Raw genomic sequence first — 22,584 nt, forward strand, 5'->3', positions numbered from 1 at the left:
GTTTCTTCTTCTTCTTCTTCTTCTTCTTCTTCTTCTTCTTCTTCTTCTTCTTCTTCTTCTTCTTCTTCTTCTTCTTCTTCTTCTTCTTCTTCTTCTTCTTCTTCTTCTTCTTCTTCTTCTTCTTCTTCTTCTTCTTCTTCTTCTTCTTTTCTTTCTTCTTCTTCTTCTTCTTCTTCTTCTTCTTCTTCTTCTCTTCTTTCTTCTCTTCTGGGTCTGGGTCTTCTTCTTCTTCTTCTTCTTCTTCTTCTTCTTCTTCTTCTTCTTGTTTCACTGTCTGCTTTTACACAAACATGAGTGTAAAAGACAGACGTAGCTTCCTCTTAGTTACTATTTTTCATTTTGGAACACAGCTGTGTTCAGGATGCATAGCAAAGGCTTCAAGTAGTCAGCAGGATTTGAAATTTAAAATCTTAGAATTCTATTGAACCAGATTGAATCTTGTTTTTTGACCATGCTCTATCCCCGTTCACTTTAGTATTTTTTGATTTTCAATCCATGATCCTTCCTTCTATATTGCTAACCTTGGCTTAATATCAGCCATAGTCATGAAATATTTTTAAAATAAAAGTATCTGAAGAATAATCTCCCCCTGCTTCCCTTTAACTGGCTCACATAGGCCACTAAGACATTTAAACATAAGCTTCTCTCCACTCTGTGTGCCGCGTGACGTTTGGTTTGATTTTGAGATACATTATTACATTAAGCGCTTTGAGCACCAGGAAAAGCGCTTTATAAATGTAATGTATTATTATTATTATTATTATACCTGACAAAAATAACCTATCCTATTCCTGGTGTTTTTATTTGCAAATAACGTTCATATAGTGACCTCATATTCACTTGGCACTGTCTCCTAACCAGTTAATAGCTGTTGTAAATGTAACAAAAATCAGAAAACGCAAATACAGCTGTGTCAAAATTAAGTGTAACTATTAAGGCTTTTATTGACCCACTGTTGATTCCACAGAGAGTATATACAAATGTTTATTATACTGCATATCAGTCTGGTTATTGAACCAGGTACCTGGGATTTAATAGTATTGCTTTATTCCTGTTTCAGATTTTTTTTATTTGAGCGAGCAACATAAAATGAACAGTCTGAACAGTACAATGTTGTTAACGCCATACCTTCTTATTTCTATGATGTAATGGTATTAATCTTGCTCATTGTAGTATAGTATAAATGTCCCTGACGGTGTGTTTGTGAACTTTCCTCTCTGGCTCAGTCTTGTGTTTTCTGCATTGAGAAGTGATGGGAGACTAAAGGACACACCACACAGAGAAAAGTCAGGTTGTGTGTGGCTGTTTCTCTGACTTCATCCTACAGTATATGATGTTCCCTCTTCCCCATTTTTGTTTTGTGCATGTGCAGTTTTCTAACACGCAGTCGAGGTAACGCGCACTCTAGCAGCTCATCCATCTGCAGCGTTAACTCACTGTGAGTTATGACCTCTCTGTTACAATATTTAACCCTCCATTACTTTTCTCTCATTCCTCTTCCTCCAATGTGTAACCCTGTCTTCTTGTGGTGTCATCATTTCATTCTGAAATGCCCAAAACAACATGACAGTTCCTCTGTGATCACACCTTCTGATAGAGCTGTGTGAGTGTTGTCTTTCCACTGTTGTGTGTGTGTGTGTCGGTGTGTGTCAGTGATCATGGTACCTGGCTGTTCGTGGTTGACATCTTTTGCCTGAATTTATACTTTTAGCTGTGACTCATCTTCAAAAGCTGGTTGTCAACATGTATTGTGTGATATTGCAGGCAGCTTGTGTTATGCAGATAGAGAACGCCACTCCTCCATACAAACACAGACGTATGCTAAAGTACTTGTTGAGTTCCTATCATTCTTCAATATGTTGCTATGCAAACACTAATAGAAGCCTTTCAAAATTAATTTAAAAACTAAATAGAAATTTGTAGAGTATATGGATGACCCAGTAGCAAAATAACACTACAATAAATCTTACTATTTACCACAACTCCTCAAATGACCTTTAACCTGTTCAACCCGGAGGCGCTGCAGGTTTTTTTTTTTTTTTTTCACGAAACTGTGTCTCAGGGCTTCTTAACATTTAAAAACCTATTAATGTGTCATTCCCACTTAACGGGAAGAAACTCAGCTAACTGACGATATGAACAATTTTTACCGAAACAAAACACAAGTCTCACTAGAAGCGTCTAAATGAGCCCTGAGCGAAAAAATGCTAACACACTTAGCATAGCACTCTAGGTATAAATACCCTTATTACATATCGGATCTGCACAAACAAGATATCGATCATCACTGAGCGATCAGAACTCGCGACAGGGGAAGCGAGAACAGACATCACAACACAGAGCTTTACGGAGCAAAAACGGGACATTGTCTTACCTATGCTGTTGTGTTCAATGGCATTAAAACGATAATTCAGTCGGACGGTGGTCACCGTCCGACTGAAGAAGGAGGCCTTCAGGGATTTGTTATCCCGGGGGACTCCCGAGGCAGTTGCAAGGTACCGACAGGCCCGAAGGGCAGCAGCCTCAGCCGTGGCCGAGGCAAAGCAGCGGGTGTGGGAGAAGTTTGGAGAAGACATGGAAAAGGACTTTCGGGCGGCACCAAAGTTGTTCTGGAAAACTGTCCGACACCTCAGGAGGGGGAAGCAGGGAACCATCCAAGCTGTGTACAGTAACGGCCCGTCCACACTACCGCGTCTGCAGCGTCGACAGCGTCGACAGCTTCAATCTGCCCATTCACTTTGAATGGGGTGACGTCACGTTGCCGCTTTTTTTCGCCGAACTGAATTGTGGGTAGCAGAGCGGTCCGTCTCAGGCGTCAGAAGTTGAACAATGTTCAACTTCTGACACCGGAGACGCCGGAGTAGCCAGCGCCAGCCAATCAAATCCTGTTTCGGAAAATCTGACAGATCAAGCCGTAGCCAATCAAACCGCGTCTAAGCTGGGAGAGATATCCCGCCGTTCATTTCTATATTTAAAAAAAATATGGAGGAGAAACTAATTATCGCCGTAGCGAATCACCCGGTTTTGTATGAGCAGACCCTCTTCACCTACCGGGATACAAACCGGAAGAACCAGTCATGGAGGGAGGTGGCAGAGACAGTGGGTGAAACTGGTAGGTTTTCGCCTGTTTGGGGAGTTTATATATATATTGCTCTCATAAAATCCCCGGGGGTTTTTGCTTTCTATGTCGGGGGCGGGAGATACATGTGATTGGTTGTTGGTCGCGGTGCTTGAATACAATCCCCAAGCTTCAGACACGCCCAGCTCCAAGCTTTTTTTGAAGCTGTAGTGTGGACGCTCCGTAAGGATGGGACGTTGTTGACCTCAACTGATGGAGTGTTAGGGCGTTGGAAGGAACACTTTGAGGAACTCCTGAACCCGACAACTCCGCCCTCTATGTTAGAGGCAGAGCTGGAGTATGACAGGGGATCAACACCAATCTCCCGGGGGGAGGTCACTGAGGTCGTCAAACAACTCCACAGTGGCAAAGCCCCGGGGGTGGATGAGATCCGCCCCTAAATGCTGAAGGCTCTGGGTGTTGAGGGACTGTCATGGTTGACACGTCTCATCAACGTTGCGTGGAAGTCGGAAACAGTACTGAAGGAGTGGCAGACCGGGGTGGTGGTTCCCCTTTTCAAAAAGGGGGATCAGAGGGTGTGTGCCAATTACAGAGGCATCACACTACTCAGCCTCCCCAGGAAAGTTTACTCTAAGGTACTCGAAAGGAGGGTCAGGCCGATTATCGAACCTCAGATTGAGGAGGAACAATGCGGATTCCGTCCTGGTCGTGGAACGATGGATCAGCTTTTTACTTTCGCAAAGATCCTGGAGGGGGCCTGGGAGTACGCTTATCCGGTCTACATGTGTTTTGTAGACTTGGAGAAGGCGTATGACCGAGTTCCCAAGGAGTTACTGTGGGAGGTGCTGCAGGAGTATGGGTGAGGGGGTCTCTACTCAGGGCCATCCAATCGCTGTACTCCCAAAGCGAGAGCTGTGTCCGGGTCCTCGGCAGTAAGTCGGAGCCATTTCCGGTGAGGGTTGGCCTCCGCCAGGGCTGCGCTTTGTCACCAATCCTGTTTGTAATATACATGGATCGGATTTCGAGGCGAAGTCGTGGGGGAGGGGGTCTGCAGTTCAGTGGACTAAGGATTGCACCACTGATTTTTGCAGATGATGTGGTTCTAATGGCTTCATCGGTTTGCGACCTTCAGCACTCACTGAATCGGTTCGCAACCGAGTGTGAAGCGGCTGGGATGAGGATCAGCACCTCCAAATCTGAGGCCATGGTTCTCAGCAGGAAACCGATGGACTGTCCACTCCAAGTAGGGAATGAGTCCTTACCCCAAGTGAAGGAGTTCAAGTATCTCGGGGTCTTGTTCTCGAGTGAGGGAACAATGGAGCGTGAGATGGGCCGGAGAATCGGAGCAGCGGGAGCGGTACTGCAATCGCTTTACCGCACCGTTGTGACGAAAAGGGAGCTGAGCCAGAAGGCAAAGCTCTCTGTCTACCAGGCCATTTTCGTTCCTACCCTCACCTATGGTCATGAAGGATGGGTCATGACCGAAAGAACGAGATCGCGGATACAAGCGGTCGAGATGGGTTTTCTCCGCAGGGTGGCTGGTGTCTCCCTTAGGGATAAGGTGAGAAGTTCGGTCATCCGGGAGGGACTCGGAGTTGAACCGCTCCTCCTTCGCGTCGAAAGGAGCCAGTTGAGGTGGTTTGGGCACCTAGTTAGGATGCCACCTGGGCGCCTCCCTAGGGAGTTGTTCCAGGCACGTCCAGCTGGGAAGAGACCAAGGGGTAGACCTAGGACCAGGTAGAGGGATTATATATCTTCGCTGACCTGGGAGCGCCTTGGGATCCCCCAGTCAGAGCTGGTTGATGTGGCCAGGGAAAGGAAAGTTTGGGGCTCTCTGCTGGAACTGCTACCCCCACGACCCGACCACGGATAAGCGGAAGAAGATGGATGGATGGATGGTGTGATGGATGTCTTTTGTAATCCTGAGGGCTTTCTTTAAGGTTAACCTGGTATTTTTACTCCTCTACATTTATTTTATTTACTTTACAGATTTGGATTAATTATGTGAAATATAAACAACCCTTAAATCAGACTTTAGTTACACCTGAGTAAAATTCAGTGAAGGTGATTGTCAAGTGCAAACAATCAGGCGAGATATTTGATAGATGGTGCTTGAGAAGGCAAGGCAAGGCAAGTTTATTTATATAGCACTTTTCAACACAAGGCAATTCAAAGTGCTTTACAAAAAATGAAAGAGATTAAGAAAATGGCATTTAAAATCAGTCATTAAAAAGAAAAGCTAATAAAATAAACATTAAAAGAAAAAATACATGGATAAAAGTTACAGTGCTGTCAATTAAACATTAAAAGAAAAAAGTACATGGATAAAAGTTACAGTGCAGTCTAAGATATGAATAGTTCAATTAAAAGCAGCGACAAAAAGAAAAGTCTTCAGCCTGGATTTAAAAGTAGTCAAGAGTTGCAGCGGACCTGCAGGTTTCTGGGAGTTTGTTCCAGATATTTGGAGCATAATAACTGAACGCTGCTTTACCATGTTTAGTTCTGACTCTGGGGACAGAAAGCTGACCAGTCCCTAAAGACCTGAGAGATCTGGATGGTTCATAATTTAGCAGGAGGTCAGAAATGTATTTTGGGCCTAAACCATTCAGTGCTTTATAAACCAGCAGCAGTATTTTGAAATCTATTCTTTGACACACAGGAAGCCAGTGTAAAGACTTCAGAACTGGAGTGATGTGATCCACTTTCTTAGTGTTAGTGAGGACTCGAGCAGCAGCGTTCTGAATTAGCTGCAGCTTCCTAATAGATTTTTTAGTGAGACCTGTGAAGACACCATTGCAGTAGTCGAGTCTACTGAAGATAAAAGCATGGACAAGTTTTTCCAAATCCTGCTGTGACATTAGTCTTTTAATCCTAGATATATTCTTTAGGTGATAGTAGGCTGATTTAGTAACAGTTTTAATGTGACTGTTGAAACTCAGGTCAGAGTCCATGACTACACCTAGATTTCTGGCTTTATCTGTTGTTTTGAACATTGCACACTGAAGCTCAGCGCTAACTTTTATACGTTCTGACTTGGCTCCAAAAACCATTACCTCAGTTTTATCTTTGTTTAATTGGAGAAAGTTCTGACACATCCAGTCATTGATTTGTTCAATGCACTTACTCAGTGTTTGAATTGGAGCATAGTCTCCTGGTGAAATTGTTACGTAAATTTGTGTGTCATCTGCATAGCTATGGTAACTTATTTTGTTGTTCTTCATTATCTGAGCCAGTGGTAGCATGTAGATGTTAAAGAGAAGAGGCCCCAAGATGGAGCCTTGAGGAACCCCACATGTCATATTTGTCAACTCAGATGTGTATTTACCTATAGAAACAAAGTTGTTTCTGTCCTTTAAGTAGGATTCAAACCAATTCAGAACTGTTTCCGAAAGTCCCACCCAGTTTTCCAGTCGGTCTAGTAATATGCTGTGGTCAACAGTGTCAAACGCAGCACTGAGATCTAATAATACTAACACTGAAGTTCTGCCACTGTCTGTGTTTAAGTGGATGTCATTAAAGACCTTTACAAGAGCAGTCTCAGTGCTGTGGTTTGGACGAAAGCCTGACTGGAACACATCAAAACAGTTATTTAAATGCAAGAAATTACTCAACTGTTGAAAAACAACTTTTTCAATGATTTTACCTAGAAATGACAGGTTTGATATGGGCCTGTAATTGTTCATTACTGAAGCATCTAGATTATTCTTTTTTAAGAGCGGTTTAATGACTGCAGTTTTCAGGGCCTGTGGAAAAATACCTGAGTGAAGAGATTTGTTTACTATATGAAGTAGATCTGAGGCCATGCAAGGCAAAACATCTTTGAAAAATCCTGTTGGAATAATATCAAGGCAGCAAGAGGAGGATTTCAGAAGTTGAATAATGTCCTCTAGGTTTTTATCATTAATCTGATGGAATTGTGTCATGATGTCTGAATTGATGTTAAGTGGAGATAGGGACAACACATTTGCTGTTCCTGATGCAGAGGCACTGACTGCTTGTCTGATTTTCTGAATTTTGTCAGTGAAAAAGGAGGCAAAATCATTGCACGCCCTGGTGGATAGAAATTCAGAGGCTACTGACACTGGGGGGTTAGTTAGTCTGTCGACGGTAGCAAACAAGGCACGTGCGTTGTTTTTGTTTTTGGTAATGATGTCAGAGAAGAACGATTGTCGTGCGTTTTTCAATTCCAAATTATAAAGGCCAAGTCTCTCTTTATAGATTTCAAAGTGAACCTGGAGATTTGTTTTTCGCCACCTGCGTTCAGCTTTTCGACATTCTCTTTTTTCTGTTTTCACGGTCATGGCCTTTCTCCATGGAGATATTTTCTTGCCAGACACTTCCTTTACCTTAGTTGGAGCAATGGCATCTATAACATTTTTAATTTTTGAATTAAAATGATCTACTAGCTCATTTACTGAGATGTTGGCAGGGGCAAGTGTGGAAGAGAAATTCTGAGTAAACATTTCCCTAGTATTTTCAGTTAAATATCGCTTTGTGGTTACCTCTTTTTGAAAAATTTTGTGAACAGAAATAGAGCTCTCAAAGAAAACACAGGAATGGTCAGAGAGTGCAACATCAGTCACCACAACCTTAGAGATATTCAGACCCTTTGAGATAATTAAGTCCAGAGTGTGCCCCTTATTGTGCGTGGGCTCCGTCACATGCTGAGTCAGTCCATAGCTATCAAGAACACAAAACAGTTCTTTAGCCCCTCTGTCCTGGGGGTTGTCAACATGGATGTTAAAATCACCAACAATGACTAGACGGTCAAAGTCAATACACACTATAGACAGCAGTTCAGTAAAGTCATCAAAAAAGCTTGCACAGTATTTGGGTGGTCTATAGATATTTAGGAACAGAGCTCGAGAGGAGCATTTCAGCCGAAGGGCCACATATTCAAAAGAATCAAAGTTTCCATACGATGTCTTCCTGCATTGAAGGGCATCATTGAACAGAATAGCAACTCCACCCCCTTTCTTATGCATTCGTTCCTGACTCATAAAACTAAAGTTGGGAGGGGTTGATTCGATAAGAACAGCTGCACTGTTATTTTGTTCAATCCAAGTTTCTGTTAAAAACATAAAATCGAGATTGTGCTCAGTGATTAAATCATTGATTAAAAATGTTTTTCCTGCCAAAGACCTGACATTTAATAAAGCTAGTTTAAGTTTGTTAAACACACTATCAGTCATGTTTTTTGTAACAAGCTGTGGCTGACATGGAATCACTGCTAAATTAGATACACTCACACAAACGTTTGAGCGCTTCCTGTTTCTATGATTCACCGCTCTTAATCTATTACCTATCAACACAGATATCGGCAAAGCTACTGGCAGGCAGGGCCCCGACATGTCCTGGAAAGAGTTGAGAGTGCCATACGCCCTTGAGCCTGGACCCATCACATATCAGTAAGAGTTTGTTGTGTTTTGTACACACACATCCTTATCAGGCTTCGGAGACTGCAGAAGCCCCCTCAAAGGGAGGGGAGGTGGTCGACGTAGGCACGGTGATGGAGACGGGCTAGATGGTGCGGGGGTAGAGGACATGCTGCCAGGGGGGGGAGGTGGTTGACGTAGGCGCGGTGATGAGGACGGGGGAGATGGTGCGCGTCTCCGCGGTGATTTTGGTGGGCGTCGTTGAGGAGCGGGGGTAAAGGACATGGTGCCAGCCCTGCGTATCGCCTTCGTTTGGTCTTTGAACTCCAGGAAGGAATCGGTGCCAACCCTCTGTATCTCCTTTGTGTGTTCATCGATCTCCAGGAGGGTGGGCGAGGGTGAAAGGGTGAACGGAGTATCCTCAAAGGCGTTGACAGGGGGGGGGGGGCAGTGGAGACTCCTCCATGTGTCTCATATGTCTCCCATAATCAGAACATTCCTCAGGCGGGTGCAGTGATAATTCTTCAGGGTTTTCTGCGTGATGTGTTGTGTCTTTCTCGTGTTTTGATTCCTCTTGCCGCTTGTCCTTGGCAGAGGGAACAGATTGATGACGCAGGCAGTTGAATATGTTAGAGATAAACAATTTCACTCCTGACTTGTTCAGGCAAACTCCATTTGCCTTGAAAAGATGTCTGCGATCCCAGAAAAAGTTAAAATTGTCAATAAAATGAACAGAATGGTCAGTACAGGCCGTTGAAAGCCAGGTGTTCAGTGCAAACAATCTGCTGAATCTCTCCACTCCTCTTCTGACTGGCGGTAGAGGGCCACTGATGAACACCTCTGCATTTAGAGAGCTGGCAGTTTCCAACAAACATTTAAAGTCTTCTTTCAGCACTTCTGACTGTTGTTTCACAACATCATTTGTTCCAATGTGCAGTACCACATTCTTCACAATCGGATGTTCAGCCCCAATATGCAGGATCTTCTCAGCCAAGTCAGAGACCACATCCTTGGGAAAACAGAGTACTTTGGTGTTGTTCTTATTACACAGACCTTTTACATCTCTTACAGCAGAGTCACCCACAATCAGAGTTTCAGGCCCAGTCGTTAGCTTTCCCTCTAGCCTTTTACTTTTAGAGTAGCTATTGGTCCTTACCCTGCTGCGTGAAGAGGACAGGTTATCCAGGTCATCAGATCTCCGGTTCTCGGTCAGCGGAGCGTATCTGTTCTGGATTGGCACACTTGGTGGTTTAGGAGGATTGTTTGTAATTCTCCCTTTAGCAGCTGTCCACTGCTGTTTCCTAGTATGAATAGGGGTTGAAGAGGCGCTCTTCCTGGGTGATAACAATGCAGGCCAGCCGGTCGCATCACAGATTTCGGAGCTCTGGGCTCTGCCTGTTATCCGTCCTCCCAAATCCCATGGAAGTGATTTACTCTTAGGCTTTGCACCCAGAGAGTTCCAGGGAGGACTACCACTTGTAGATTTATTACCCGGTACACAGCCCTCCTGTTCCTTGGAATCCTTGTAGCTGCTAACTAGCTGTGAGTTAGCATACCCTTCTCCATTACTTTGCAACACTGGTAAAGTCGTGTCATTCCCACGACATAGTCCATTCACTTCCACGTTAACTTCCAACCGTTGCATTTTCATTTCCAACACAGCCATCTTCTGTATAAGTTTCTGGAAGTCATCTGTAGAGAACGGAGGCATTTTGCTACCAACTAGCTTAAGCTAAATAGCAGTAGCCTACCAGGCTTTAGCTGTTGCTAGGCCACGCTATTGTAAGACTGACGTCGTCGTAAAAATGTTGAAATATGGCTGAAACCCTCCGTCTATTTACGAAGATGAACTGTCCCAGTGATAAGTTAATGTCCAGGAGCCGCTGCTCGAAGTTTTCAGAGAATAAGAATAGGAAAATCAGCATAAAAAGTAAGCAGAGGCAAGAGCAAGCAGAAAAGCGTCTGTACAAATGTATCTGCAGATCCCTATAAAGCATATTCATTACTCGTTATTCTCTAATCGTTCATTAAAGACTGTATATAATTGCTATTTTGCACATCCCTTTCAAGATTTCAAGATTTTCAAAGGTTTATTGACATATCATATACACAAAACCATTGTACACAATTTAAACCAATCAATGTTGTGTAATTAACAAGGATAATATGGTGTTTTTGAGTTGATGAGTAGTGCAGATATCACTGTAAAATTAATCGACAGTAAGGAGAATACTTATTTCCGGTTGTAAAATTATCCGTTATCCAATGGGAATGGACGCTCACATTGCCTTCAACTGCCGCCGACATGGACCGATGCGGTGCTTCTCTGAGCGTCAAATACCGCCGCCGATGGGAATACATTGTTATCAGTTGAAAGCTCTATGCGTCCGTTTATGAAACTGAAGGAGACTCGGTGCGTTACAACTGCACGCCAAAGGACCCTGACCAAGCGTCGCTCCTGGACGTTCAGGGAGTGAGACTGTGTTGATTAAACATACTCGCAGTTTAAATAAGACCAATGTCACAAGATAGATACATGGTCACACACTTCTTCCTTATTTAAATGTATTGAGATATCAAAAGAACTGCAAATAAAAACAACGTCACTGTAATAACCCCCTCTGCCTGAGTAGCATCGGTGACATCCTACTAAGAGAAGCAGACCCTGCAGCCACATTGAAACGACCCAAACCCTCCACGTTAACACAGTCACATGACTGTACGGGTAGCATGTGTATTTATGGACGTATCGTTCTCTCCTGTCCCCATGAATATTTCCCTGCTTCTTCTCAGCTAAAACATCTTGTTGTAGGGTTTTGTATGGTTTTCCATCTGTACTGCACATGTTTCTGCCCTTGTAGGTTTTTGATGCTTATTAGCCCCTCTGTGTTTGTGTCTGTAACCTGTTTCTGTCTCGTTGAAGTTCCTTCTCTCCCTCTGTTTCTGTTTGTTGTTCCTTTTTGTGTTTGTAGGAGTTATGTCTGCACCCCCAGTCCATCACAACCGCCTGCTAGAGAGGTGGTCCATGATAATGATCATATGCTGAAAAACAATCATGTCGTCATTTACATGCTTGGCAACAATACATTTAAGAATCTAAATGACACAAAAACACAGTGTCATGCATCCTTTACATGAACACCATGTGACATGCTTTTCTGATTCATATTGTTCATCAGCTTCTTAGCAGGAGTATAGTAGGGTGCTTACTATTGAAGTTTGACATACAGTGTGTAGAAGGTGAGTAAGAATAAAGCTACTGAAGGGCAAATAGGGTAGCTTTATTTTCTCTTTCCTATCAACTTACATATTGACTTCTCTAAAGACATGACATTAAAGATATGGCATTAGGATGCTGTGTTCACACCAAATGCAAAGGGAAACTCTACATCATTAAAGCTACAAGTCCAATTTATCTGGTCTACTAGAGCGATAATAACCCAAAACACATTGTGTTTACTTAATTGCCATACAAAGATCAAAAGGATGCTGAAATAACTAAATCATGATGTGAGCGTTTAACGTGACACCTCCAATGGCAAAATGTGAATTATTCATGAGAGCTGCCCACAGATAACTACACTTACTCCTTAATTTCTGATTCAAATTCAACAGATTACAATCATCAAGATAATCTCGAACTGATAGGATTTCACTACACATTGACATATGAATTTCTCACTTGAGTTGAACAATTTCATCTCACAATATGGCACAGAATCGGTGTTTGCTATATGTGTTTGTGTTTTAGCATCGACTTTATATTTCATTGCCCTCTACAATATCTGCTTCACGTTTTGTGTGAATATACCTTAAAAATAGAATTTCCCACTGTTAGGAGATGGCCCTGTTTTAAGTATTAGAAGTACATGCATTTAGCTAATCAAAAGTACTGAGTTACACAGAGACACTGACAGAAAATAAGTAGCATGTCAAAGCATGGTCATGTGGCCATGCTGGTTCCTTTCTCTGCAGCTCACTATGATGAATGTGTTTGCTGTGTTGAAAGTTTCATTGCACCTTGGTCATACTGTAAACCATCAGCATGTAGGGACTATGTGTACCATCCTGAAATGTACAACAAAATATATAATGATATTATGTGCAATGAAGATTGATATTGAATGTGTCATGCCTCAAATGAATGTGAGTGTATCTGTATGAAATGATCACACCCTTTGTAGAAATAACAAATGTTGTGATCAATATGTGGTGCTGACATCAACGTGGTTTCCACAGTATTTAATATGATAACATCAATGTGAGGGGTTTTGATTTGTCTGGTCCTCTGCCCCAACTGTAGTAAGGAGCAGCAGAAGTCACTGAAGACTATGTCAGTGTGGGAGCAGAGGGCCAACCAGCTGAGGAGGCAGAACCAGGCCAGCTGCGAGGCGCTCTACAGCGAGCTGGAGCTGGAGGATCGCCTCCACATCCGGCCCGACATGAAGACCCACCTGGACCGGCCCCTGGTTGTTGAGCCTCTGGACGGGCCATGTCCTGCCGGCCACCAGCACCACCATCACAATGCCTGCATGCCAGAGGAGGCAGAGGCTGCCACTGACCCCCCCCCCTCCTGCTCCTCTCCAGCCCCGCCGCCACAACCGCCACAGGGACCGGGCCAGAACCAGGGAGGAGGCTAACGAAAACGGGGGCACCAATAAGGACCGGGGGCACCACGTCCATCACAGCCGGTTTAAAAAGCCCGGCGACAGCCAGGGCAAAGAGGCAAAGAGCGAGAGGTCCCGCAGCCGAGAGGGGGGCAGGAGGCATCACCTTCAGAGCTCAGTGGATGACAGCGGTGGGGGAGGAGTCACGAGTGAGAGAGTGCATCGGCATCATCATTCACACCGGCAGACCCGGGGGGGCAACAGAACAGTGAACAGTGGGGAGAAGGGAGAGCGAAGATCCTGCCCCAAAGATGGACGTTCATCCAACAGGGAGGGGGAGAGGAACTCCAGAGGAGTCAGTGGTGCCAATGGAGAGAGGAGGAGGCGTCGCACTCAAGGGTCCAGGGGCCAATCCACAGCTGAAGGGGAGGAGTCCAACGAGAAGGAGAAGACCCACAGTCACAGGTAAAAACAGAAAACCACTGCATGGAGGGACACTCTGTGACCCTTTGGTCCTGTATTCAAGTAAGTGGAAAGCAATGTCTATGAGGTTAAAATCAAACCAGCAGGTTTCATTTGAGGGTCTTGCCATTCACATAAGAGGAACAGTGTTGTACATATAGCCTTACAAGTTGTGTGAAGCAGAGAGTAATTGGGTGAGTAAAAATACACCAGATTAATTCATTTAATGTAGTATATGGTTGTAAATTCTGTGAAGTCAGTAGCCAGATTTAAATACAAATAACGTTACGTTCCAAATAGGAAAACTTTTAGGAAACTTTTTTTAACTTTCAGGTCATACTGCAGCTGCCCTTACAAAAGGATGTACTTTACTTTACTTTATACATCTGAATAGTGTTTTGGTTTCATAAACGTCCTGGTTTCTGTGTTTAGTCCGTTTGTGCTGGTAGTATTGTATTGACCGATTCAAGCAGGCTTTGGTTGAGTGAAGGTAAACAGTCGGAGCAGGGCCGTCCCTCCCTACAGGCCGATCATGCAGACTGCGTGGGGCCTCACCTTGCGGAGTGGGCCTCATCCTGCGAAGGGTGCCTCAACTGAGCCGAAAATGCGGCGCGCTTATGCGGCACAATTAGTGTGGCGCATGGTTTCGCCGCTGCTTGCAAAACAGAGGGCCTCATCATATAACTTTGCGTGGGGCAGGCCAGGGACGACCCTGAGTCGGAGTAAAAAAGGTGTACGCATGGCCCTAATGCAATCTAAAACTCATGACCATCTTTTGACAACAATTTAGCTTTTGATTAGCTTCAAATCAGCTAATAAACCGGCTACAATCTTGAACTCATCTGGAAACTCCACGCTGAGGCATCGCGTTGCTCACGGATCTGTAAACAGTTAAAGGGACATAGAAATACTATCTGTTGCCCTCAAAAGGCTATATTCAGACCAGGAGCTAATATATACCCATGCAGTCCTGATGCTGTCTATTGTTGTGATGTATGTTCATCATGACACATCTCAGCAAACATGAATGAGCTTACTTCTGAACTTAAATCAGACAAAATAACTTAATTAAAAGTCCCCAGCCCGTGGAACTGTTACCCTTTAATAAGCAGTGGTGGAGCTGAATCCTGGCCACCCCAAACACCCTCACCACGGGGGCCCAAACTATTTTAGGACATTAAGAAATAAATGTTTAGTAACCTTTCATCATTCATCAATAATTATCATTAATAGGACGTTATATTGATAATGTACTCACTAAACTTACAATTCATTTAACTTATTTTCTTCCAAAAGTTAATTATCCAAAGCCTCTGTACACCCCCTTCTATTTACATGTAATGGTTTGGTCCTGCCTCCAAACGCGGTGCAGCACCGCCGGCACTTTCTAGCAGAGAGTGAGAGCATGTTAGGAGCAATGATGCTACACTGTAAAATGTTTGGCTGTAAAATTACAGTAAATTACTGGCTACTAGTTGCATGGATTTCATAGTAATTTACTGTAAATATTTCACAGTAATTTACTGTATATATTTTACAATAAATTAGAATAAAAGTACAACTAAATACTGTGACTTAACAGTTGCCATGCCCATGGAATTACTGTGATATAGCAGTACAGAGCTGTGGTATTATGGTACCTTGCTGTACATCAATTACAGTAATTACCTGTATTTTCACACTATTACTGTAGAAGTAATACAACACAGTAGCCAGTAATTTACTGTAAATATAAAAATCTAAATAATACGATAATATATTGTAAATTTGACTGGGATTGTACCATAACTACACAATTCAATCAGCTCAATCAACAAAGAAAAATAAAGAAAATGCCCATTTAAACTTTGTATTACTCTATTGAAGTGCAAAGTACATTTCACAGTGTCTTGGAAATGTTGTTACAGCCCCAACCTCTACTCCGCGGTAGTGGCTCGTGCTGAGACCCGCAACATGAAAGAATACACGCAATAACCGGTACTTGGTAACGAGCATTATTGATAATCAGCCGTTTGCTCACACAAGTGAAATGGGAAACAAAAAGAGGTCTGGAGGACTGGCCAAAAGGAACAAACAGAAGGAGGGAACCCGAACCAGCCACACCACGGACCGTAGGACCCAGAGCTCCCCCCCCTAACCGGAAATTAATTATAAACCCAATGGGAAACAAAATAAAGCCGCGAAAACTGGACTACCAGGTCCTCCAGGCTAAACATAAACACATCTGCAAAAATATGGCCTACAGCTCAAAATGGCAAAGAGGTATTCTGAGGACAGTGTCTCCCGGCGTTAGGATAGGCGAGACATCCTTCTCCTCCAGCTTCTCTTTATATATACACACGGCTGAGTGGAATTTGGAACACCTGGGCAGAGGCGGAGCCAGGGGCAGACCAGGTGCACCTGGGCAGAGGCGGAGCCAGGGGCAGACCAGGTGCACCTGGGCAGAGGCGGAGACAGGGAGACAGAAAAGAAAACAAGGAGGGGAGCACTTAACACATGTCTACACAGACATCCACTCAAAAAAAAAATCTGAAGAATGTGCTGACATGGAGGTTTAAATTGCCATGCCTCTTTTTGGCTTTCGAGCCCGTCTCAGGGTTAATGCCCAGGAAGCACCTGAAAACACTAAGCCAAGACAACAATTTCAATTTTACATAGATTTGTATGTTGCATCGTTTATTTTAAGCCATGCAGCGGTGCCCCTTTCAATTTAAGTAAAACCTGCACCAAAGAAATAAATTAGTATTTAAAGCCAAGCAAGAGCGATGAAAGCAAGAAAATCACTTAATTTGTTGTGTTATCACAGAGGATGGTCTATATACAGTATATTACTGTGAAATAATACAGTAACATGTTGTGAAATCCTGGTAATCATTTATCCTGTACATTCACAGTAATTAACTGTGCCCGTATTGATTTCACTGTGAAATTCTAAATTACAGTCTTATATTGTGAACATTACAGGTAAAGACTGTAAAGTGGTAAAACAGTAATTTATTGTAAAATATTACAGCTAAATATTGTGAAATCATGGTAATATTTTACAGTGTAGTACTTACGTGTGAACCATGTCTCAATGACTCACAAAGTCAGGCTTTCAAAAGAGAAAAGAAAGGAGAGAAAGACAAGAGAGAGGGACTAAAGGGTGACAGTATGTCACCCAGTTTTTCAAAGAAAAGTTGGGTGTGGTCTACAGTATGAGTGGTGGAAATGTGTCTGTTAGCTACGGGTAGTCCATTGTAAATAATAATTGTTATGTTTTTTTTTTAGTAAGCTGACATTAAGTACTGTTAATATCTATACAGGTTTTTAATTTCACTCCTCTTTTAGCTGACATTTAGTAAATGCAGGTACATTTTTAGCAGCTATTCATACTAAATCAGTTGTCCCTCCCCCTGGTGCCAGGACCAACAGATCCATCTCTAGACTTAGCAGCCCTGTCCCCCCATAAGTGTTATATTTTCACAGGACAGTGTCAGTAAATATTGTGCAGTTAGTATTGGACTACAAGATAGATGCAAGCCTGTACAGGTAGAGTTATTTAAAGCATAAATGAGTGGGTTGGGTTCTGGAGGTGTGGTTACAGCAATTGTGCTTGGTTGGCGTGGCCTGGGCCTGGTGGTGGGGCCCAATGTGATATATTTCCATGGGGCCCAAAATCCCTGACGTGTATCGCCAGAGGGCAGGACCTATAAACACATTTACTACCCAATTGCATCGTGAGGCTGAACAAAAGGACCTGTTGACTATGTAAATGTAGTCTTTTAAAAAAACAAAACATTTACTGAGTTTTTTAGGATAGCTTCAAGTAATGTTGTAAAATTACAACCGGGGGCCTTACAAGGTTAAGGGCTATTGTTTATTCTTATTTACTTTAAGATGTTTATTCTTAACCAATAATTTAATTTAAAAACTCTTATTTAAATGATGTGTGTGTGTCTCTGTATTCCTGATGACACTGAGAGAATGAGCTCATAGGGCTGCTGATCATCATAAGCTAAACAGTCTGTATATTGCATTACATTTGTATAATGTAAGCTTCGTTGATACTTTGCCTGCGGGAATACTAAAAAAATTGTTAGATATACTGAATATTATTTGATCTATTCCACCACTTAATCCCAAATAATGTAGAGGTGTGTTGTAGGTGCCTTAAATCAGGGGTTCCCAACCCCCGGTCCGCGGACCGGTACCGGGCCGCAGAGGTGTTACTGCCGGGCCGCAAAATAGCTGTGAGTTTATTTGCAGAATTATAAATATCTAAAAATATTTTAGAAAAAAAAAATTCTATTTTTTTTTATTTTCGTACCTATACCAGTCATATTATTTCATCCAAAACATACAAAATATATCAAAATTGGTTAGTATAAAGTCTCTTGTGCGCAGAGAAAGTTACCGGTGCGCCAATAGGAAGTGGTGCACACAGGAAACAACCGTTTCATCGCAGACTGTTATGTTTATGTGGGGAAATGGCAGTGCATACATTATATTTCAAAACTCGGACTTCATTTTAAGGACATTGCGGCCAGGGTTATTTTTTAATTTGTAAAACCTCCTTCACTTCATGAAATGGCTGCAGCATCAGGAGGCAGCCTCTGAGAAGTGCAGCACCAGCGCGTACACACCACCTTCACTGTGTTCCCCACTGCAGGCTGCTACGTTTCAACCACACACACCTCTACACACACACACACACACACATCGAACGGCCCGATTATTCCCCCTATTACTCGTTGTATGAAGGAAATGTCCGGTCACAAAGGCGCATGATGTGTGTGTATATGTGCTCTGCTCAGCTCTGCTGTGTGTGTGTGTGTGTGTATGTGCAGTGTGTTTGTCAGTGGCATTTCTATATGTACAAAATTGGTGGGGCACAAAAAACTTAGATGTCTTTATATAAGCTTCTGCAGTGAGGTTCATGGCTGGTGAGGCACTGGCACTGACTCTTCATGTTTACAAATATTATATTTTGACCTAAATCAAACTATAATATTATTTTCAAAAGCTTTTTTAGTCTGCTTCAATTAATTTTAAACAGACAGTTCAACAGAAGGATACCCAAAAAATGTAATTGTATCATTTAAATATTGAATTGTTCTCTCTTAGTAAGATCCCATTTTCAATAAAATGGTGGTCTTACCTTGACTTGAAGATCAATCAATGTTTATTTATTTATTTTTGATGAAGTCCATTTGCCTATCCTTCTGGACAAAAATCTCTATTACTTTTTTGTAAAAGTCCTCCTTATCTTCTTGTAGTTTCAAAAGTCTATCATAAATCTAAATGATGGATTTATGATTAGAAAATGATAAAAGTAGGGTAGACATGAGGATATTATCCGGCTGAACAAAACGTACATTTATCTAACAGCTACGTTTCCCACAGATCTTATTTTGAGCTATTTTCTAAAATCCTATGGAGAAATCTCATTGCTTTTTTGTGGAGGGAAGCCATGCGCAGCTTACTTCCTGGTTTTAGGACGCGTCTCTCTCCTCCTCTTCACACACCACACTTTTCGCGGCACACATACTTACAGCCAATCAGCTCTGAATTATGTGAGATGACGTATGGTGGGGATGGCAGCTCTATGCCCCTATGGTCATTATGTTTTGTCACACACATTAAATAGGAAAATACTCTGAGCATGCGCAGTGTAGTTTTTACAGTCACCATTCACTTAGACAGTGAGAGGAAGGGGCAGGATCGGGTTTTGTCCCACATGGCTCTAAACAGCTCAATAGGCACACACTGTAGACACTAATTAGAAGAACACATACTAAAACAGCAATGTACAGACAAATCAGATGATTAAACATGATCTTAAAATATATTTTATATATTTTTTAATTTATTTTTTGCATTTTGTTGTAATCATTATTTTAATACTTTCTGCTGACACTAGGTGGGGCTGTGCCCCACCTGCCCCTAATGACCAGTCGCCACTGGTGTTTGTGTGTGTGCAACAACGACATTTGTTTTCAAATTACCATGAACAGTAATTTAGACACATCTGGCCAACTCCATAGGTATGTGGGTGTTCCCAAAATAAGTTAGTTTACTCTTAATCTCGATGTAGTGCTAAATGCTGTCGGAGTGCACCGGAACGAACGCCCCATGACGTTATTATGGCTGGCAAACAAGCCCAGGGGTCTCACTGACATTTCAGTTATATCAATATGTGTACAGTGGTCCTCCATCCATCCATCTTCTTCCGCTTATCCGTGGTCGGGTCGCGGGGGTAGCAGTTCCAGCAGAGAGCCCCAAACTTTCTTTTCCCTGGCGACATCAACCAGCTCTGACTGGGGGATCCCAAGGCGCTCCCAGGCCAGCGAAGAGATATAATCCCTCCACCTGGTCCTAGGTCTACCCCTTGGTCTCTTCCCAGCTGGACGTGCCTGGAACACCTCCCTAGGGAGGCGCCCAGGTGGCATCCTAACTAGGTGCCCGAACCACCTCAACTGGCTCCTTTCGACGCGAAGGAGGAGCGGCTCAACTCCGAGTCCCTCCCTGATGACCGAACTTCTCACCTTATCCCTAAGGGAGACACCAGCCACCCTGCGGAGAAAACCCATCTCGGCCGCTTGTATCCGCGATCTCGTTCTTTCGGTCATGACCCATCCTTCATGACCATAGGTGAGGGTAGGAACGAAAATGGCCCGGTAGACAGAGAGCTTTGCCTTCTGGCTCAGCTCCCTTTTCGTCACAACGGTGCGGTAAAGCGACTGCAGTACCGCTCCCGCTGCTCCGATTCTCCGGCCCATCTCACGCTCCATTGTTCCCTCACTCGAGAACAAGACCCCGAGATACTTGAACTCCTTCACTTGGGGTAAGGACTCATTCCCTACTTGAAGTGGACAGTCCATCGGTTTCCTGCTGAGAACCATGGCCTCAGATTTGGAGGTGCTGATCCTCATCCCAGCCGCTTCACACTCGGTTGCAAACCGATCCAGTGAGTGCTGAAGGTCGCAGACCGATGAAGCCATTAGAACCACATCATCTGCAAAAAGCAGTGGTGCAATCCTTAGTCCACCGAACTGCAGACCCCCTCCCCCATGACTACGCCTCGAAATCCGATCCATGTATATTACAAACAGGATTGGTGACAAAGCGCAGCCCTGGCGGAGGCCAACCCTCACCGGAAATGGGTCCGACTTACTGCCGAGGACCCGGACACAGCTCTCGCTTTGGGAGTACAGAGATTGGATGGCCCTGAGTAGAGACCCCCTCACCCCATACTCCCGCAGCACCTCCCACAGTAACTCCCTGGGAACTCGGTCATACGCCTTCTCCAAGTCTACATAACACATGTAGACCGGATAAGCGTATTCCCAGGCCCCCTCCAGGATCCTTGCGAGAGTAAAAAGCTGATCCGTCGTTCCACGACCAGGACGGAATCCGCATTGTTCCTCCTCAATCTGAGGTTCGACAATCGGCCTGACCCTCCTTTCGAGTACCTTAGAGTAAACTTTCCCGGGGAGGCTGAGTAGTGTGATGCCTCTGTAATTGGCACACACCCTCTGATCCCCCTTTTTAAAAAGGGGGACCACCACCCCGGTCTGCCACTCCTTCGGTACTGTTTCCGACTTCCACGCAACGTTGATGAGACGTGTCAACCATGACAGTCCCTCAACACCCAGAGCCTTCAGCATTTCCGGGCGGATCTCATCCACCCCCGGGGCTTTGCCACTGTGGAGTTGTTTGACGACCTCAGTGACCTCCCCCCGGGAGATTGGTGTTGATCCCCCGTCATACTCCAGCTCTGCCTCTAACATAGAGGGCGGAGTTGTCGGGTTCAGGAGTTCCTCAAAGTGTTCCTTCCAACGCCCTAACACTCCATCAGTTGAGGTCAACAACGTCCCATCCTTACTGTACACAGCTTGGATGGTTCCCTGCTTCCCCCTCCTGAGGTGTCGGACAGTTTTCCAGAACAACTTTGGTGCCGCCCGAAAGTCCTTCTCCATGTCTTCTCCGAACTTCTCCCACACCCGCTGCTTTGCCTCGGCCACGGATGAGGCTGCTGCCCTTCGGGCCTGTCGGTACCTTGCAACTGCCTCGGGAGTCCCCCGGGATAACAAATCCCTGAAGGCCTCCTTCTTCAGTCGGACGGCTTCCCTGACCACCGGTGTCCACCAGGAGGTTCGAGGGTTACCGCCCCTTGAGGCACCTAGGACCTTGAGACCACAGCTCCCCGCCGCGGCTTCGGCAATAGAGGCTTTGAACACCGACCACTCTGGTTCAATGTCCCCAACCTCCACAGGAATGCCCGAAAAGCTCCGCCGGAGGTGTGAGTTGAAGGCCTCCTGAACTTGGGCCTCCTCCAGACGTTCCCAGTTCACCCGAACTACACGTTTGGGCTTACCAGGTCTATCCAGAGGCTTCCCCCGCCACTCGACCCAACTCACCACCAGATGGTGATCAGTTGACAACTCCGCCCCTCTCTTTACCCGAGTGTCCAAAACATACGGCCTCAGGTCCGATGATACGATAACGAATTCGATCATGGACCTTCTGCCTAGGGTGCTCTGGTACCACGTACAGTGGTCCTAATTTGTTTTAATTGTATCCTGGTTTTAAACTTTGTTAATATGTTTTGGATGCATATTGTTCTATTATTTGTTCAGGCTGTTACATACAATTGTCCTCTGTTGCCACCTGCTGGTGAGTAAATATTAAAATCAGTAAAAATGGACAACCGGTCCGTACATTTCTTTTAATGTATCTGCCGGCACAATAAAGGTTGGGAACCCCTGCCTTAAATAACCCCTTATTTTCTAGTGAGATGTATTTTTATGTTCATATAATAGTGATTTCAATGCCGCCCCAAAATGATAACTGGTTCCATCCTGGCCACCCCACTGACAATGTCCGGGCTCCGCCACTGCCTTTAAGAGCCAGAGTTTGATGGAACATCCTTAAAGCTGACCTCACAGTCAAGGAGTGATTTGAAATTCATTGATTTAAAACAGAGCCAACAAAGTGAAATCATATCATATTGTTCTGGTCATTATGGGGTACACTTCTTTTTTGAAAGAAAAAAAAAAAGATTCCTAGATTACAGTAT

At 44.0% G+C, this 22,584-nt stretch overlaps 1 protein-coding gene across 1 annotated transcript in view; it reads left to right on the top strand.

The window, feature by feature from the left end:
* Positions 1–22,584, top strand: part of cacna1ba (calcium channel, voltage-dependent, N type, alpha 1B subunit, a) — a 331,900-nt gene that overhangs the window by 157,845 nt on the left and 151,471 nt on the right. Inside the window, 3 exon segments of the mRNA XM_034200269.1 lie at positions 1,373–1,438; positions 12,758–13,018; positions 13,020–13,526. Coding sequence (XP_034056160.1) covers positions 1,373–1,438; positions 12,758–13,018; positions 13,020–13,526 — 834 coding nt within the window.

Source organism: Gymnodraco acuticeps, unplaced genomic scaffold (genome assembly GCF_902827175.1).
Source record: "Gymnodraco acuticeps unplaced genomic scaffold, fGymAcu1.1, whole genome shotgun sequence".
In the NCBI taxonomy this organism is placed as follows: Eukaryota; Metazoa; Chordata; class Actinopteri; order Perciformes; family Bathydraconidae; genus Gymnodraco; species Gymnodraco acuticeps.